Source organism: Spea bombifrons, chromosome 2 (genome assembly GCF_027358695.1).
Source record: "Spea bombifrons isolate aSpeBom1 chromosome 2, aSpeBom1.2.pri, whole genome shotgun sequence".
NCBI lineage: Eukaryota > Metazoa > Chordata > Amphibia > Anura > Pelobatidae > Spea > Spea bombifrons.
The window spans coordinates 78567083-78585623 of NC_071088.1; the positions used below are offsets into that span (position 1 = coordinate 78567083).

The 18541-nt window shown below is 41.4% G+C and overlaps 2 protein-coding genes across 3 annotated transcripts; both read left to right on the top strand.

Annotated features, from left to right (window-relative positions):
- The first annotated feature begins 177 nt into the window (after positions 1-177).
- On the top strand, positions 178-17712 carry LOC128472910 (C-C motif chemokine 3-like). 2 transcript variants are annotated; one of them, XM_053454892.1, is made up of 3 exons: positions 178-282; positions 16612-16714; positions 17510-17712. In XM_053454892.1, exons 1-3 carry the CDS (start codon positions 213-215, stop codon positions 17613-17615), a joined length of 279 nt encoding a protein of 92 aa, XP_053310867.1. In that variant the 5' UTR covers positions 178-212; the 3' UTR covers positions 17616-17712. The 2 variants fall into 2 exon arrangements, with proteins under 2 accessions (XP_053310867.1, XP_053310866.1); XM_053454891.1 differs by lacking the exon at positions 178-282 and adding an exon at positions 15398-15614.
- LOC128475252 (C-C motif chemokine 3-like) lies at positions 479-1542 on the top strand. The gene is made up of 3 exons (XM_053457725.1): positions 479-485; positions 770-872; positions 1317-1542. Exons 1-3 carry the CDS (start codon positions 479-481, stop codon positions 1420-1422), a joined length of 216 nt encoding a protein of 71 aa, XP_053313700.1. The 3' UTR covers positions 1423-1542.
- Positions 17713-18541: the final 829 nt, after the last annotated feature.

Here is an 18541-nt window from a genome sequence, read left to right on the forward strand (position 1 = left end):
TTACAAAAAGGGGAAATATCCCCTAATACACACTATCCCCATGTGTTTTCCTTTTCTCTATCCCCAGGATTTTCCACTCTCTGGAGACCCCTCCCCCACCCGTCTTAGTGTTACTCTCCATACACTATAAAAGAGGGCATTTCAAACTTAAACTTGAAAGAATAAATAACGCATTCTCTTAGATTTAGATTCGTTCTAAAACAAATCTAAACATGAAGGTATCTCTGTTAGCTTTATCTGTGGTTATCCTAATGTGCAGTGCCTGCATTTACTCAAGCCCTCGTAAGTATCAATCATAATTTAGCATATGTTTAATTTATAGGCATAACAGGCAGAGTATCTAGAGATCCTTGTCGGGGGGAAATAAATTTGTATACAGAGAAATAATAAGAGTTGTCAGTGGGGCTGAGTGTATAACTGAAGACTTGTAGCTAGGGCCGGACTGACGATCCTGAGGTCCCCTGGCAGTGGCCACCTGATGACAGGTGACGTTTTTATGTTCATGTAGCAAGCATCCCACCTGACATTTGCCCATTGTGCCTGATGGCCAATCCAGGTCTGCCTGTAACAACCTGGGTCCATAGTAATAAAGACGGAACTAGAGTTACTCTTGATAAATTTGGAGAGGCATATGTTTCAAATTTGAACCAGAAAGTATAGATGGAGGTCTTGTCATGTTTTTTCTATTTTATTTTCAAAATATAGAAGTTAGAGAGCAATATGTTATTATGTGAAATCATGAAGTGACAATTGTATGCTTTCCTTACAGACACACCAACATCATGCTGTTACTCATATTCCAGCAAAGTTCCCTCCAACAGAATTGCTTCTTATTTCAATACGAGTACTCTGTGCTCCAAACCAGCTGTAGTGTAAGTTTAAATTTACTCATATATTGACAGTTCTCTTCTATCTTTGTTGATGTTGCACCGTTAACCATTAGAGATATAGTTACCATTTTCAACCCTCACAGGAGATTTTGTGAGCTACAAAAGCACAAAAACTACAAAAGTTTCACACAATTTTAAGCTATATTTGACTTTTCGATAATGACAAAATGAATTACAATAAAATATGTATTGTATATAGTACTACTAAACTTTAAAAAAAATTAAAAGTCCATCTTGTAGATTGATTTTGTTGAAATTCCAAAATAGACTTTATTATTAAACTACTTTATTGATGCAAGGTTGTGTTTAATATTAAGTAGTCGTCCAGTGAAATTGCTGGATAAAAATACATTCTAGGTCATTTCTGTATAACCTATGTGGCCTTTTTAAATTGTGTTAGATAACATATTTCTCTCTCACATTTAGATTTCTCACCATCAAGAACAATGCTGTCTGTGCTAATCCCCAAGAGCAGTGGGTAACCAAGATCGTCAAAATCTTAGACAAAAGATCTTTTCAGATGTCAGCATAAATGGACAATGCATGTGTAACCAGAAAGACAATAGCATTTGAAATAATGCTCCTCTAATCTTGCCTAAATTATTGTATTTTGTATTTTTTTAATAAAATGGTAAAATGATACAAAAAATAAGTGTTTTAGCAATATCTTCATTTTTTTAGGTGAATCAATGTTTATTAATTTTAAAGGGTGATCAGAACCAAGGGGTTACAGTGGTTGGGGGTGAGGACAAGGTTGGATGACAATATAAATAACAATCCCACTCCCTGCCCACCTACAAATTAAGTGATGCCATACCCTACAATTTGTGTCAGTGGACATAAGAGAAGAGATCCTCTGATTTCACAGCCTGTGGGAGTGCACTTAATACAATGGCCTAGCTCTGAAAAAACGGCTGTGGCAGGGGATGATTTCAGTGATGGAGGGTAAATCAATTTTTATTGTTCTGAAAACAACGTAACAGACCCCAAAAAGTGGTAAAAAGAGCAATGTAATAAAATATATAGGGCCAATACAAACTTCGTATAATTGGATCAACACATATAAATGTATGTGCGTCAAAAATAGGCAGAGTCATTTAGATGCAAACAAAGGTAAAACATTTAATACGAACAAAAATAGAAGAATATAAAAAGAAGATAACAAAAATAATACGAAACAAGTCTTACAAAACCTTCGAGAGGAATTTAGTTCATGACATCTGTCCTATGCATTCCTGAGGATGGAGGGAGGGAGTGTTGGGACGTGAAGAGTCCGTGGATGGCAAGTACATCTCCCCTCTACCTCTCCTCCATGCCTCTCCAAGCCTAGCTTATATACGGTTGAATAATGATGTCAGTCTATTGGTCTTCACCTAATTGGGTAAACATGCTCACTAAGATCTTTACACGTGGAAACCCTATTTTAGGTGGTCGCTGTACGTATACTGTAATGCCCTTTTACAGTTACAACTATACCATGCATTAGCAAGTTACTCTCCTATCTATAGAATGCCTGTTCAGCAAATCCTTCATTCCATAATTAAGGTCAAGGAAACCTTGAAGCCTATCATTGAAACATATTAATATATCTTAATAATCATTTATTTATGAACAATGATTACATGTCTTTGACTACTGCCTATACCAATAATTATATATGGTCCATTTCTTAATTGAGGTTAGAAAATGTATTAGAATCTTTTACAAGCAACAGAAAGGAAAACAAGGGGTACAATGATTTATGACACCACTGCAATCAGACATATTCAGTGATAATGCAAGAGACTATCCCCTGACAAGTGATGCAACCTGTCACCTGTAACAAATAGAATATGATACACTATATGCATAAAAGTATTGGGACACACATCTTAATAATCAAATTCTGGTGTTTCAATCAGATATTGCCAAAGCTTTATAAAATCAAGCACCTAGCTATGCACTCTACATTTACAAACATTTGTGAAAGAAATCGGTGAATTCAAGCATGGTACTGTGATAGGATACCACCTTTGCAATAAGTCAGTTAGTGAAATTTCATTCCTACTAGCAGGGTCATCCAGTGTTGAGACGCATGGTGCGTAAAAGTCGAGAATGCTCTGTTGATTCCATAGATGAAGAGGTACAAACTTCCATTGGCATTACTATCAGCACAAAAACTGTGCAGTGGGAGCTTCATGCAGTGGTGACTCTAGGAACAATATATAGGGGGGCACATAAGATACCACAGTTAAAACTGGGGGGGCAATAATAAGTTCCACCACTAAATTATGCCACTGAAAAACTAAATAAATATATATAAATACAATGCCAGTATTGAATGATACCTTTTTTATTGGATTAACATAATACTTAAAAGAAAAGCTTTCAAAAGCTTTCCTCTCTTCCTCAGGTATTGCTTTAGACCTGTGAAAGAGAGGAAAACTATTGAAAGCTTTTCTTTATAGTTTACAAATAAGTGCAGAGACAGAGCCATAGCTAGCCCCCTCAGCTATTTTCTTACAGAGGTTATTTTATTGACACTACCCTTACACATACCTGCCCATAAACACAACATTAGGGAGCGCGAGGTCTGTCACTTCAGACATCGGCTTCCGTGCTCCCTAATCACTAAGCGCAGGCGATTGATGCCAAGTGCCAGGATATGATGTCATACCCCCGCGCTCTGCATCAATAGCCTGCACATAGTGATGAGGGAGTACTAACGCAGATGTCTGACGTGACGGACCTTGCGCACCCACAACTGGATGGAGGATGAGAAATGAGAAAGGTAAGAGATGGGGAGAAAGTAGTGTAATGAGAGTGTATGTGTTTATATGTGTGTGTTTGTAGGCAGGTGTGGGTATGAGCAGTGTAGGTATTTTTGTGTTTGTAAGCTGGTGTATGTATGTGTATATGTTTGTGTAAAGGTAGGGGTAGGGGTATATGAGGGCAGTGTATGTGTATGGACAGGCTTGTGTAAAGGCAGTGTATGTGTATATGCGTGTTTATGGGCAGGTATGTGTAAAAGCAGTCGTAAGTAAGGGCGGTGTATATATATATATATATATATATATATATATATATATATATATATATATATATATATATATATGGGCAGGTGTGTGTATATGTGTGTTTATGGACAGGTGTGTGTAAAGGCAGTGTGTATGCACAGTTGTGTGAAAGGGCAGTGTATGTGTATATGTGTGTTTATGGGATGGTGTGTATAAAGGCAGTGTGTGGTCAATATTTACACATAGCTGCCCAACATTAGAGAGCGCAAGGTCTGTCACTTCAGACCTCGGCTTCCATGCTCCCTAATCCCATGCTCCCTAATCAATTGATGCCGAGCGCCGGGATATGAAGTCATCAGGCGCCTGCTGAGCAGGGCTGGTTGGGGAGGTCACAATCTTGCTCCTGTCTCGGCTCTGCCCTGCAGACCGGCCTCTCCACTCGCCCATCCCCTACAGATGATGAGCGAGTATGTGTTTGGTAGATGCCAGGAGAGCGTTACCTGACTGCATTGTGCCAACTGTAAAGTTTGGTGGAGGAGGGACATTTGGACAATGCAATGCTTTGGGGAAGACCCTTTTCTATTCCAGCATGACTGTGCCCCAGTGCACAAAGCAAGGTCCATAAAGACATGGTTGGGTGAGTTTGGTGTGGAAGAACTTGAGTGGCCCACAGAGAGCCCTGACCTCAACTCCATCGAACATCTTTGGGATGAACTGGAACAGAAATTGTGAGCAAGGCCTTCTCGTCCAACATCAGTGCCAAATGCTCTACTGGGTGAATGGGCAAAAATTCTCACAGAAACATTTCAAAATCTTGTGGAAAGCCTTCCCAGAAGAGTGGAAGCTGTTATAGCTGCAAAGATGGGTCACTTACATGTTATTGTCTATGTACTTCAAATACAATATCATAAAAGCCGCTGTTGGTGTGATGGTCAGGTGTCCCAATACTTTTGTCCATATGGTGTACTTTATGGGAAAACAAATCACAAAATGTGATATATTTGCATTCTATGCACACCAAAGCATAATGATCCTGTACACCTCTGAACCCCGCTCTAAAATAATAACAATAATAATAATAATAATAATATAGTCCTAATCAAAGCATAAACACAATTGGCTGGACTGGCAGGTGTGACTGAATGGTACTAGATAGGACTGGATGGTACAGACAGGACTGGATAGTACAGATAAGACTGGGCTAAGACTGAGATGTGACTGAGAACTAAGGCAGGGTTGGATCAAAGGCCGAGACAAGACAGGACTAAGACTTTGGCCCCAGAGTTTGGGGGAAGTAAGGTGTGATAGCTGTTCATATAAATACTTATCAATGGTATTTTGGATTTGGACCATTTTGGACCATTCCTCCATGCAGATCTCCTCTAGAGCAGTGATGTTTTGGGGCTGTCGCTGGGCAACACGGACTTTCAACTCCCTCCAAAGGTTTTCTATGGGGTTGAGATCTGGAGACTGGCTAGGCCACTCCAGGACCTTGAAATGCTTCTTACGAAGCCACTCCTTCGTTGCCAGGGCGGTGTGTTTGGGATCATTGTCATGCTGAAAGACCCAGCCACGTTTCATCTTCAATGCCCTTGCTGCTGGAAGGAGGTTTTCACTCAAAATCTCACGATACATGGCCCCATTCATTCTTTCCTTTACACGAATCAGTCGTCCTGGTCCCTTTGCAGAGAAACAGCCTCAAAGCATGATGTTTCCACCCCCATGCTTCACCGTAGGTATGGTGTTCTTTGGATGCAACTCAGCATTCTTTCTCCTCCAAACACGACGAGTTGAGTTTCTACCAAAAAGTTCTACCTTGGTTTCATCTGACCATATGACATTCACCCAATCCTTTTCTGGATCATCCAAATGCTCTTTAGCAAACTTCAGCCGGGCCCGGACATGTACTGGCTTAAGCAGGGGGACACGTATGGCACTGCATGATTTGAGCCCCTGGTGGCGTAGTGTGTTACTGATGGTAGCCTTTGTTACTTTGGTCCCAGCTCTCTGCAGGTCATTCACTAGGTCCCCCCGTGTGGTTCTGGGATTTTTGCTCACCGTTCTTGTGATCATTTTGACACCACGGGGTGAGATCTTGCATGGAGCCCCAGATCGAGGGAGATTATCAGTGGTCCTGTATGTCTTCCATTTTCGAATAATTGCTCCCACAGTTGATTTCTTCACACCAAGCTGCTTGCCTACTGCAGATTCAGTCTTCCCAGCCTGGTGCAGGTCTACAATTTTGTTTCTGGTGTCCTTCGACAACTCTTTGGTCTTGGCCATAGTGGGGTTTGGAGTGTGACTGTTTGAGGTTGTGGACAGGTGTCTTTTATACTGATAACAAGTTCAAACAGGTGCCATTAATACAGGTAACAAGTGGAGGACAGAGGAGACTCTTGAAGATGTTACAGCTCTGTGAGAGCCAGATATCTTGCTTGTTTGTAGGTGACCAAATACTTATTTTACCGAGGAATTTACCAATGAATTCATTAGAAATCCTACAATGTGATTTCCTGTATTCTTTCCCCCCATTCTGTATCTTATAGTTGAAGTGTACCTATGGTGAAAATTGCAGGCCTCTCTCATCTTTGTAAGTGGAAGAACTTGCACAATTGGTGGCTGACTAAATACTTTTTTGCCCCACTGCAACACTTGCACAATGCTAAGGCCCCATTTGCAGCTTCCTTTAGGGCAGGGCTGCACAGGATAAGGTTTTTTAAGGAGGCCCAGCTGAGACCATCAAATTGGAGCAAGAGTTCTAAAACCAAGTAGAGTGGCCAGTAGAGGCTGAAAGTGGAAATAGCCACAAAACCAATATCATTCATACAGGAAGAATAGTGACACACGGAAGCAGTCAGCGGAAAAAGTAGGGAGACATTAAGAGAGAGTGCGTATCAGGGTGACGCATCTCTGTGTGACTCCCAGAATTTCCAAGAGACTTGGTACCTCTGGACTGTAGTGTGTTGTTTCAAAAACTCGTCGGCCGCCTAGTTTTGTATTACCTATATTGGATCTGCATCCCAGGTCAGAATATGTCACTGCAATTGTAAACCTGTCAATGCTATCACAATGTGTTTCCCTGAGATTAAACTGGAGCCACCCCTCCATCACTCAAGTGGTGAAAACGGGACACCTTAGTTATGAAGCAATGCCCCTCCTGAAGATACTTGGGATGTATGCTCATTGACTGGGAGCTTACCTGCTGTTGCTGGCTCATTTCTTGAACATGGTTAGTTAGAGTTGTTGGGTCAGTGCTCATGCATTCATTTTATTTTTGGTGAATTTTATAGCTGGGCCAACCAGAATTAGGTTGCCTAATGTGGAGCTTGTAGTCCTCTCCTTGTTTTGAATTTGTCCTTGTGAGTCTTTAAGGTATGTTATGATGGCTTTCCTTATGTAGCAGATGGGTTCTGCTTAGCTCCCATGCAGACCCCTGAAGTATGCCTTTGAGCAACTTATTTGGAATAAAAATTAAAAGTTTTTCATATACATAAACAATTTTAATAATGTGCTTACTGTTGTTTAAAACATACATTGATGTCTTAAATCACTGAACAAACTGTGATATACTGATACTCACCTAATCTTCAGACATTCCAAAAAAGTAACCATAATAGGAATGAAGGATGGAAGGGGTTTTGGCTGTCGAGTACGGGCTGTCCCTCTTTCCTTGGTATGTAACCACTAAGCAATCAACAAGAGAACTTGTCATAGAGAACTGAAACTTATGTACAGCAGATACTTGGTTGAAGGATTCACTAGAAGTGAGAATTAAAATCTTCTGTTGAAAGCTCTGCTACTTCCCATAGTACAAAACATGAAAAAGTGTCATATGATCATGCGGAAAACCCAGTATTAGGTAGATGTCCGAAAATAGCTGCATTGTGGGGAAAAAAGGAGTGGGCAACTCTCCAGGGCTGATCGCAGCTACAATAAAGAATAATTAGTTTCAGTTTCCTATTAAAAATGTTTTGTTTTTTTCATTTCCCAAAAACACACAAACTGGACAGGAGACAGTGCTACTAAAACTGTACATTTCTAGAAGGATTAAATTACACTGACAAATAAGCTTTTATTTTAATTTTAGCTAAGGTTTTGAAATAGTTAAGGACACTTGCTCACATACTAATCAGTTGTTATTAAACAACGTAATGCATCTCTACTGAATTATGTAGATGCTGCTGTCTATTTATCAATTCACCATGATTTGTTGGGGACCATAGAGTGGTAGCATCTGACATTATTTATTTAAATACTACTATTTTTTTAAGTAGCCATGGCCTGCCCTACTACTATATACTGTATACTATATACTGTCGAGGGCATAGTGCTTGCTTTAGGTGCTAGAGCGTCTTGGTGGGCCCTGAAAAATACCTTGGAGAAGCCTTATTGGCTTAGAGAAGAACTGACACCATTAGCGCATGCCTCTAGATGATCAACAATCAGTCCACAGTCACATTTTCATTTTTGTGGTCCTTTGAACACAATCAGCATATTAAAAGATAATAGGAATGGTTGTGTTTGAAAAGGTGCACTTTAATTCTGTTAGGAAAACATATGCTAAACAAATGTGCTATATCAAGCCGCTTTGGGGGCTAACTTGACCCAGGACTTAACCCACAGGAAGGGGTGATTACTATTGGCACAGAGCTTTGTCTGTTCTGGTACAAATAGCATAACAGCTATTCAGGGCTGGCCCTATAATGGGGCAGACTGGGGCAATTGCCCCAGGCGGCACTTTGCCGCCCCAAGCACTTTTTTTTTTTTTTGAAGCGGAGGAGAGAGAGAGAGAGGGGCACCGAGTGGTTTTTGCTTACCCGCTCGGCGCCCCTCTCTCTCTCTCCTCTGCGGCGAGTCTCCCTGTTCGGTCCCGGTGCCGGCTTGTAATGCAGAGCGCCGGAAGTGACGTCAATTTCCGGCGCTCAGCATTACAAGCCGGCACCGTGGCAGAGCAGGGAGACTCGCCGCAGGACTGTTTAAAGGTACGTACCGGGGGGGGGGTTATGGCGTCGGCGAAGTTTAAAATGCCCCCCCGGCATTCGGCAGGGGGGTGGCGTTTTAAACTTCGCCCCCCCGGCGTCGGCGGGCGGGCGGGCGGCGTTTTAAACTTCGCCCCAGGCGGCGTTAAGTCTTCGGCCGGCCCTGCAGCTATTCAGAGCTTTCCTGAATTCTTTTACTTTGTTTGCATATACTACTTCCACTTCCACTGGCTAGTCAGCTGGCTAGTCAGCGTATCCACTAACTTTTCTGTAACCCCTTCACTACCCAAGATGTAGCAAGTAAGTCTTCACAAAATGTCCAGAACAATATTAATAACAATATTAATATATTAATATTGTAATTTAATTTTTCTGTCCAATTTTGGTGTGTTACTTACTTTTAATAAAAGTGTGGTTAACACACCAAAATTGGCCAAAAAAATATCAATATCAATAACAATATTATATGTATATATATTGTGACAGTGTGAACCCCAGGGAGATGATTAGCATGGCATCTGGGTACAGCTGCTATGCAGAGTATACGTATGGGTCCCTGGGGTGGAGCAATTGGAGAGCAGGGTGGGCCAATGCTCCATTTCCCCATTTTGTGGAAACTCCATGCCGGGTTTTCCATGAGGCAAGAAGTCCACAGGATCCGGTCCGGGATTTCTATTAGGCTGACATCAGGCACAGGTGCTGGACATTAAAAACCCCTGGAGCCTGATACTCAGGAAGACTGTTGGGGGAAGAGGAAGCTCCCTGCGCTCCCAGGGCAAGGAGAGGCCCTGAACAAGATCATCCCTGAGCCAAGTGAGGCAATACCTGCCTGGACATTGTGAGTGCTGTCTGGGGGAGGTTTTCCAGAGCCTGGCGTAGCTGGGTCTGGCTGGGAGGTTGAGATAGTGGGTGATTAGGCTGGTCAGTCTGCACCAGCGTAGTTTAGTTAGAGAGGGCTCCAATTGGGAGCTAGGTTTTTGTTTTATGATTTGGTTTTGGTGTTTAAGCGGTTAAAATAAAGCGCTGTTTTATTAAACACTGGTGTTCCTGACTCTGATTGCCCTAGAGGACTGTGCTTAAGACCCTTAAAAGTGACATGTATGGCCCTCATGCTATAGGGTTTGTCACATATGGTGGAGAATGCGGGCAAAGCACTGCTATGGTCTGTGGGCAGAAAGCAGGAACCAAGTGAGCAACTGAGTGGATGCTGGTGACGAGTGCTACACTGGATCCAGGAACCCCAAGTGTTGTGCGGCCTGAAGCTACCAAGCTGCAGTGGATGTGCCAGAAGTGATTACAGCTTAACCAGGAGGATTGAGTGGAAACTCTGCAAAGACTGTTGCATGGTATGTGCCCTTGTGTATTGCTGGCTCAAATACATATGCTTATGGAGGATGGCCTTGATGATCCGGACGTGAAGTTTCTATTTGCTGGATAAAAGTATTGTGTATCTGTGAAACCTGCAAAAGAAAAGCATTTTGTGGCTATGACCTGCTGGTAATTACTTGATTACATACTGCAGAGGGAGCGATTAAAGACTCTGGGATTTGTGTATTGCACTGACTGTTGGTCTAATGCAAGATGAGAAAAGGACCACAAAGCAGAAATAAAATGTCCTTTCCATGTTTCACTCGCCAGCCAACCTGCAGTGGATATGTGGAACCACTGAAACTGGCACAAAAGGTGTATATAAACTGTGCAGGGTCCTGTGTTGAGGCTCAAGAGTTAAAGGAGGAAATTGAATCCTTAAAGTGGCTGCACCAGGGTAAAGTCTCTGATTTGAATTTGCAGCTGAAAGAAGTAACAGATCAACTAAATGCTGCAGGAAATAAAGTGGGAATGCTACCTATGTCTTCCAAATGTGCACACGGGGACAAAATAGACTTTACAGTAGCTAGAGAAAGTCTTTCACCGGTTTTTCTTCAGCTTCAGGAGGAGAAACACAAATTACAGAAAGAGTTTGTCCTCAACAAACAAAGGTTTGATGATGCTATCAAACAGAGGGACTGTGAAATTAAGAGACTGACAGCGTTAAATGTTTCCTATGACAAACAGAGTCGTGGTGAAGGTAACAATGTGGCATGGACTACCAAGCTCAGGAGAGTGGAAGCTATGCCCAGAGATGAGCTGAATCAGTATGTGCTTGAGCAGTCAGAGTATGTTGGGAAACAGATCTGCAAGAATAAAAAGCTGACTGATGAGTATATGCTAAAAGAACATGAATTAATAGAGGTTAAAAAACAAGCAGCACAATTACAGGAGGAATTGCACCGAACTATTGGCCAGCTTGAGGGAGAGAACCTCACTTTGCAAAATGAAATGGCTGCTTCTAGAGAAAAGCATTGTGTTGACCTGTCAACAAAACTGCAAGAGATGCAACAGTTGCAGGAACAGTTGCTGGTGGTTGAAAAACGTCTCGCGGAGGTGTCCCAGAAAGGTAAAGAGGATGCAGAGCGTGTATTCGAGCTCCTGTCTCAGAATAGCAGTGTGAATTTAACACTTGCAGTTGAGCGTCTAGAAAAGGTAAAGCTGCAGGAGACTATAAAACAACTACAAGATGAAATCCAAGTCTTGTTTAAAGCCAGTAAAGAGAGTGCTGAACTTCATAAGGCTAATTCAACACTAAACGACATGTATTCCCAAGTAAAGGCTGAACTGGAATATTGCAAGGATCAGCTACAGGCCAGAGAAGGCCAGCTAAAGCAAATGGAGGCAGTTATGCTTCTAAAAGAGGAGGAGTTAGCATTGGCTATCAGCTCCAGAGATCAAGCTTTAAGGGAAAGGGATACGGTCCAATGTAAGGTGGAAGCAATACTGACTAACACAGAGCGGGACAAGCAAACTTTATTGAGGCAGGTTGCTGATATCCAGACCGAGAGAGACACATTGTCAGGGAATCTGGAGAAAGCCCTCATGTCCAATGAAAAGCTTCAACAAGTTGGACTTAAACTGCAGAAAGAGAATATATCCCTCAGGCATCAACTGGAGATATCCACCTTAGAGCTGAGAGAGGTGAAAGCAACCCTTGAGGAACAAAGGGTTACTGCAGTAGAAAAACATGTACTACTACAACTCCAGTTAGATGAACTGGGTATACAGCTAGCTGAAGAAAGGGAGGCCAAGCTAGCTCTACAGAAACGGATTAAGGTCCAAGAGGAAATGGACACAGTATCTGAAACGTCACAAATTGCACAAGCAGCAAGTGAGCAGATACAGTACAAAACAAGCTGCCTGGAGGAAAAGACTGTGATGAAGAATGGCATGGAAAATAACCGTTATGGCCTAAGTGACGGAGGGACTATTCATGGTGCTGGAAGTACGGGCCAACTAGTAGAGCAACATGGCAGTAAGCTGCTCCAGGGAGCAGGTGGTCCCAGTTCCAGTAGAAACTCTACTTCACAGATGGAACCTTCTAACGGCGACAGTAAGGTACACCGTTTACATGCATCTAGGGTAAATGGCCATAAACATGGGCTTGGTATTAAATGGACTGATGGTGAACAAGCTACAGGGAAACAGCTTGAAGATGGTGTGCACTTGGCTGTATCGTGGAGACCACACAGGGTAAAACTTTTGGATGAGCAAGCTACAATGGTGTTCATTTGTACAGAGAAGAGACGTGGCTATGCAGTGTGTTTCCCATTCACTGATGGTTGCAGAAACCCAGAAGGGCAGACGGATACAAGGAGAAGGTCTCCAATCCTGGGACACGTTTATGGTGTGTGGAAAGGAAAGCCTCCTGATGCCCACCTAAGAGGGACGTCATCAGCAGAGCTGCTTAGTCCCGTGGTCGCTCAGCCCCATGGTTCTGAGCTGGTGGGGAGGATATGTGACAGTGTGAACCCCAGGGAGATGATTAGCATGGCATCTGGGTACAGCTGCTATGCAGAGTATACGTATGGGTCCCTGGGGTGGAGCAATTGGAGAGCAGGGTGGGCCAATGCTCCATTTCCCCATTTTGTGGAAACTCCATGCCGGGTTTTCCATGAGGCAAGAAGTCCACAGGATCCGGTCCGGGATTTCTATTAGGCTGACATCAGGCACAGGTGCTGGACATTAAAAACCCCTGGAGCCTGATACTCAGGAAGACTGTTGGGGGAAGAGGAAGCTCCCTGCGCTCCCAGGGCAAGGAGAGGCCCTGAACAAGATCATCCCTGAGCCAAGTGAGGCAATACCTGCCTGGACATTGTGAGTGCTGTCTGGGGGAGGTTTTCCAGAGCCTGGCGTAGCTGGGTCTGGCTGGGAGGTTGAGATAGTGGGTGATTAGGCTGGTCAGTCTGCACCAGCGTAGTTTAGTTAGAGAGGGCTCCAATTGGGAGCTAGGTTTTTGTTTTATGATTTGGTTTTGGTGTTTAAGCGGTTAAAATAAAGCGCTGTTTTATTAAACACTGGTGTTCCTGACTCTGATTGCCCTAGAGGACTGTGCTTAAGACCCTTAAAAGTGACATGTATGGCCCTCATGCTATAGGGTTTGTCACATAATATATATATATATATATATATATATATATATATATATATATAATTGCTAATAGCAATCACACTCCTATCATGCCCAGGCAGCCAGCACATGCTGGAGCCTGGACATGATAGGAGTGTGATTACAGCCATTCTACCCCCTACACATTTACACACACACACTTATTCACAAACATTCATTCACTCATTCATACACTCATACATTTACTAATCCACATTTACTAATCCACTCTCACTGAATATTTTCCTACCTTTCTCACTTTTTCCGGTACAGCTCCTTTTCCTCGTCCTCTTCTTCTTCTGTGTCCTTCCGGTGCAGTGAGAGCAGAAGGCGGTGGGTGTGTCTTTAGTGTTGTGCGTCGGGATATGACATCAATTCCCAATGCACAGCATCAGTTGCCACGCGCATCGCACGGGAGCAGGATTGGAGGTCTGCATTAAAAGACCTCCCGCTCCCTTGATTGACTTTAAGCCGGATAAAGGGAGATCATTGCTCCTCTAGCGGCAGACATTACTGTCCGTTTCTGGAGGGGTACCGGCATGGTGGCACCCCCTGATGAGCGGCACCCGGGGCGGACCCCCCCCGCTAGGTATGGTACTACCCACTTTCAGACTAAATTTGCTACAGTTTATATCCATGAGAGAGAAATAATGAAGGCCCCATAATGAAGGCAGGTTGGGATTCAGGCAACACATCCCCTGTAAACGCTCCCACTCTGGGAAAAAAATTGCGTGGCAGTTCCTAGTGGATACACATATTCCTTCCAGGTGTATGAGGGGATGCTTGACCCACCAGGTTGCCCAGACCATTTCAAAGGACCAAAGGGTACCACTTGTATGGAGACAACTACTGCACAAGTATTCTTTTGTTCCATCTGCTGTTTTGTATGGATACTGTGGCTTGTGGTACCATGCATAAAAACCACAAAGGGTTCCCACAGCTTACCAAAGAAAAGCTTTTCACCAATTGAAGCTTTTGGCAGTAAAATACTGAGACATGAAGGATGTGTGCTTGTCAACATTCATGATGATGGCACTGTGTATGTTTCTGTCCAGGGCAAATACTATACTTCATTATTGGGAAAACTAAAGCATGGTAAGAAGGCTGCAATCTACATGATGCAGAATGCAACCTAAAAAAAAATTTAATTAAAAAAAAAAACAAACCTCACGTGCATTTTTGCTGTTTCAGGTGGAGTTAATCAAACATATTTTAGAGTAAGATGGTCCTGGCTCTTCTGTGTCTTCAGGAAATCTTGCGAGAATTTGGGCAGCACACTATCCTATTAAATTCCCCCCAACTTTAAAAACATAGAAATGGTGCAGGGTTGTGTCTTTCCTGTGCCCTTTGGCAAAACATTTACAGTAACTGCCCTGTTTGCCCTAGAAAGCATTGGCAACTGTTTTAAGGAGTCCCACACAGCTGCCAATTTCCCAAAAAAATTAGTTTATATTTAGTATTATTCCTTCTTTTCTCCAAATATATGGTTTATTTTTCAGTTTATACTTTCCTATTAAAAGTCAATTTAGGTACCACTATGAAATAAATAATGGATTCAAGTATGTTTTTTCTTCATAAAGTGGGGAAAAGCTGACTATAATTTGGGGTAATTTTAACAAAATGGGGATTACATTTTGGGTATATAAATAGAAATGCATTACAAAGATTTGCATAAGTGTGGCAGTTTTCTGTTAGATATTTAGTTTATTTTCGCTAAAACATGACCAACCTATGAATAAGCTCTGGAAATCTAGTTTGACATAGACTGGTGTATTGTTCTGCGCATATTTTATACAAAATCCAATCTGAAATCTAAAGCAATATTACAATATATGCAAAAAAACACACAAAAATAAAAATGTTTACAGTGTATGTCTTTATTAAGAGCAATGTTGCCTGTAAGTGATGAAGACACATGAGAAAGTTCTTATTTAGGGAATAGAAACTATCTTAAATAGAAATGTGTTTTAATTTTATCCTGTCAATGGAAATTACAAAATGTGGAAATAACTCTCCCCATACCTTTTCCTTTTTCTCCAGCCTCGGGATTTTCCATTGTCTGGAGAGCCCTCCCCATCTTACGTATAAACATCTTACTGATACTTCATGTTCACTATAAAAAGAGGGCATTTCAGACTTAAGCTGGAAAGAGTAAATAACACATTCTCTGAAAAGGAACATTCTAAAAGGCTTCTAAACATGAAGGTATCTCTGACAGCTTTATCTATGCTTATCCTGATGTGCAGTTCCTGCATTCACTCAAGCCCTCGTAAGTATTAATCCTTTTTTCATAACTTAGTATATGTTTAATTTATAGGCGTAGCAGCCAGAGTATTCAGAGATTCTTGTCAAGTTAAAGAAATGTGTATATGGAAAGATATGAGTTATCAATGGGACTGCATTTATAACTGAAGGCTTGTAGCCAGGGCTGGACTGGTGAGCAGTCATCTGATGACATAAGTATGGTATACAGCTGGATATGACCAGCTGTGCGTCAAGTTTCTTTGCTTAATATGTAGCATGCTGCCCGGCATATCTAGCCACTGGCTGCATGTTGCAGCACCTGATCTGAGTATGGAGCAACGATAGCCAGCTGCCCACTGGGCAAATGCCCAGTGGGTCAGATGGCCTGTCTAGGCCTGCTTGTAGCAACCTGGATCCATAGTGATAAAGACAAAACTAGAGCCAAACTGATCAATTTGAAGACCTCTAAAAAAAAATCCAATAGGGTCTGTGATTAATTGTAGCACTTCACAGATACAGTGAGAAGTATGTTTCAAATTTGAACCAGAAAGTATAGTTGGGGGGGTTTTGTCATGTTTTTTCTTTTTATTCAAAATAGAGGTTAACACAGAAGTTAACCGCAACTGGACCAATGCTACTGTTAAAACACTTGCTTTTAGTAACACCACAAACCTTTTGGTGCTAATAACACCCTTTCTCAATCTGTCAAAGGTGTAAGCACATAAAAAAGCAAGAGTTTTCCCAGCAGCATTTCTCCAGTTGCACGTTCCTTTTTTTCTTTGTTTTCTCCCTATGGATATTGCTGTGAATTTGGAGCAGCAACATAATTTGCCTATAACAGCACAGGACTCTATACCTTGCACTAATACTGTACATAGTGCCATTTTCTTCTATTTGTGGACTTTAAATATAGTAGTTAGAGAGGAAAATGTTCGGCTTATCGGTGCTTAATAATTCTGCGTCTTGGTTTCACACAATTCCATGTAAAATCATGAAGTGACAATTTTATGTTTTCCTTACAGACACACCAACATCATGCTGTTTCTCATATTCCAACAAAGTTCCTTCCAAGAGAATTGCTTCTTATTTCAATACAAGTACTCTATGCTCCAAACCAGCTGTAGTGTAAGTTAAAATGTACTCTTATATTGACAGTTCTCTTCTTTGTTGATATTGCACCATTAACCATTAGAGCTATAGTGCATAATGTGAGGCTATAAGATTGCTGAATGGAAAAACGTTATAGTTAGGTCTTAGAGTGGTGAAAAAACTAACCTTTTCATGTGTCACAGGAGTTTTGCAAACATAAAATGAAACAAGATAAAATCATACATAAGATCCACTGAATCGCCATACCTAGGAAGTCTCTGGGTTTGACCCAGAGTCTCCTGGTGAAGCCCTGGTTCCCTGAATCTCTGAGTCACATACTTCTTTCTCTGGTGGAAGGAAGTGACATTTAGCTACATCCACTCCCCACCCAATGCCCCTCTTACTCCCAAACCTGTTAGTCTAACCTGTGGGTAGTCCCACCCTTGTCAGTAGATAACCACAAACTCTAGGTAGTATATCCCGGGACGTTCACAGGTATGAGAATTATGCTGGAACAGAATATGTTTTCCTCAATACAATGGAAGCATTTTACTTCATCCCATATTGTCATAACAGATTCTTATACAGTATAAAAATAATTTAAAGGCCATCTTGTAGATCGATTTTGAGGTAGAGCTTATGTGGGATTTTAAAATTCCTAAAAAGTCCAACTTTATAGATAACTTTATTTATCGATGCAAGGTTGTGTTTAATATTAAGTAGTCATCCAATAATATTGCTGGATAAAAATACATTCTGGGGCACTGCTGTATAACTTATGTGGCCTTTTTAGATTGTATTAGATAACATATTTATCTCTCTCCCATTTAGATTTCTCACATTCAAGAATAAACCCATCTGTGCTAATCCCCAAGAGAAGTGGGTAACCAAGACCATCAGACATTTAAACAAAAGATCTCTTCAGCTGCCAGCATAAATGGACAATGCAAAGTCTTTGTAACCAGAATAATGCTCCTCTAATATTGTCTAAATTATTGTATTTTTTTAATAAAACAGTAAAATATCCCAAAAAAGTGTTATGGATTTCTTTAATTTATCTACAACAATAATTATTTTCTACATATTTGTTTGTCTTATTTTTAAGGCTGCATATATCTGTTGGTAAAAGGTGGTTAAAAACTTACCCCGACACAATGGACCCTGGTCTCAACTGGACCAGATCTGTCATTATAAAATCTTATTCTGCATTTCATAAGGAAATAATTGATACACTGTAGGGCAACAAGACATTGGGGGAAAAGGGCAAACAGAGATAACCATACAACAGATCACGGTTTGACATACATACACTTATGCATCCACCGACAGAATCACTTTTTTTACTTTAAGTAATGTAACCATATTTATATGAAAATCTTTTACGTAATGCAAGTACTCCATATCCTTGGAAATACTTACACAAAATAATGTCTGGTGCTCTCCCTGGTGGCAGAAGTAGAAAATGCAGAAATTTAGAGCGACCTAAAGCATCTGTTACTAAATATAACAAATAACATGTTCTCCATTCCCTTGGAAGCCTAACTGCTAAAGACAAACCATCATAAAGAAAATATGTGGCTTGCCACAAGTGGTAAAGCACTGCATGAAAAGCCACCCGCTTTGATAAGGTTCTTGTTTGCAGAAGGCCTCCATCCACAGGTGCTGGAGTAAGGAGAGCATATTTATATTATTATTATTTTCAGCTAATAAAAGATCTGCTTAAATACCTAAAATAGAAACACAGTAAAAGCGACTTCTGTCGCTAAGACTATATCTTAATAGTGGTATGCTTTTATAGTTACTCAAGCTGTTTAGATTTAGTTGAGGTTTGGATTGTTGCAGATGTGGAATGTAGCTGACCTC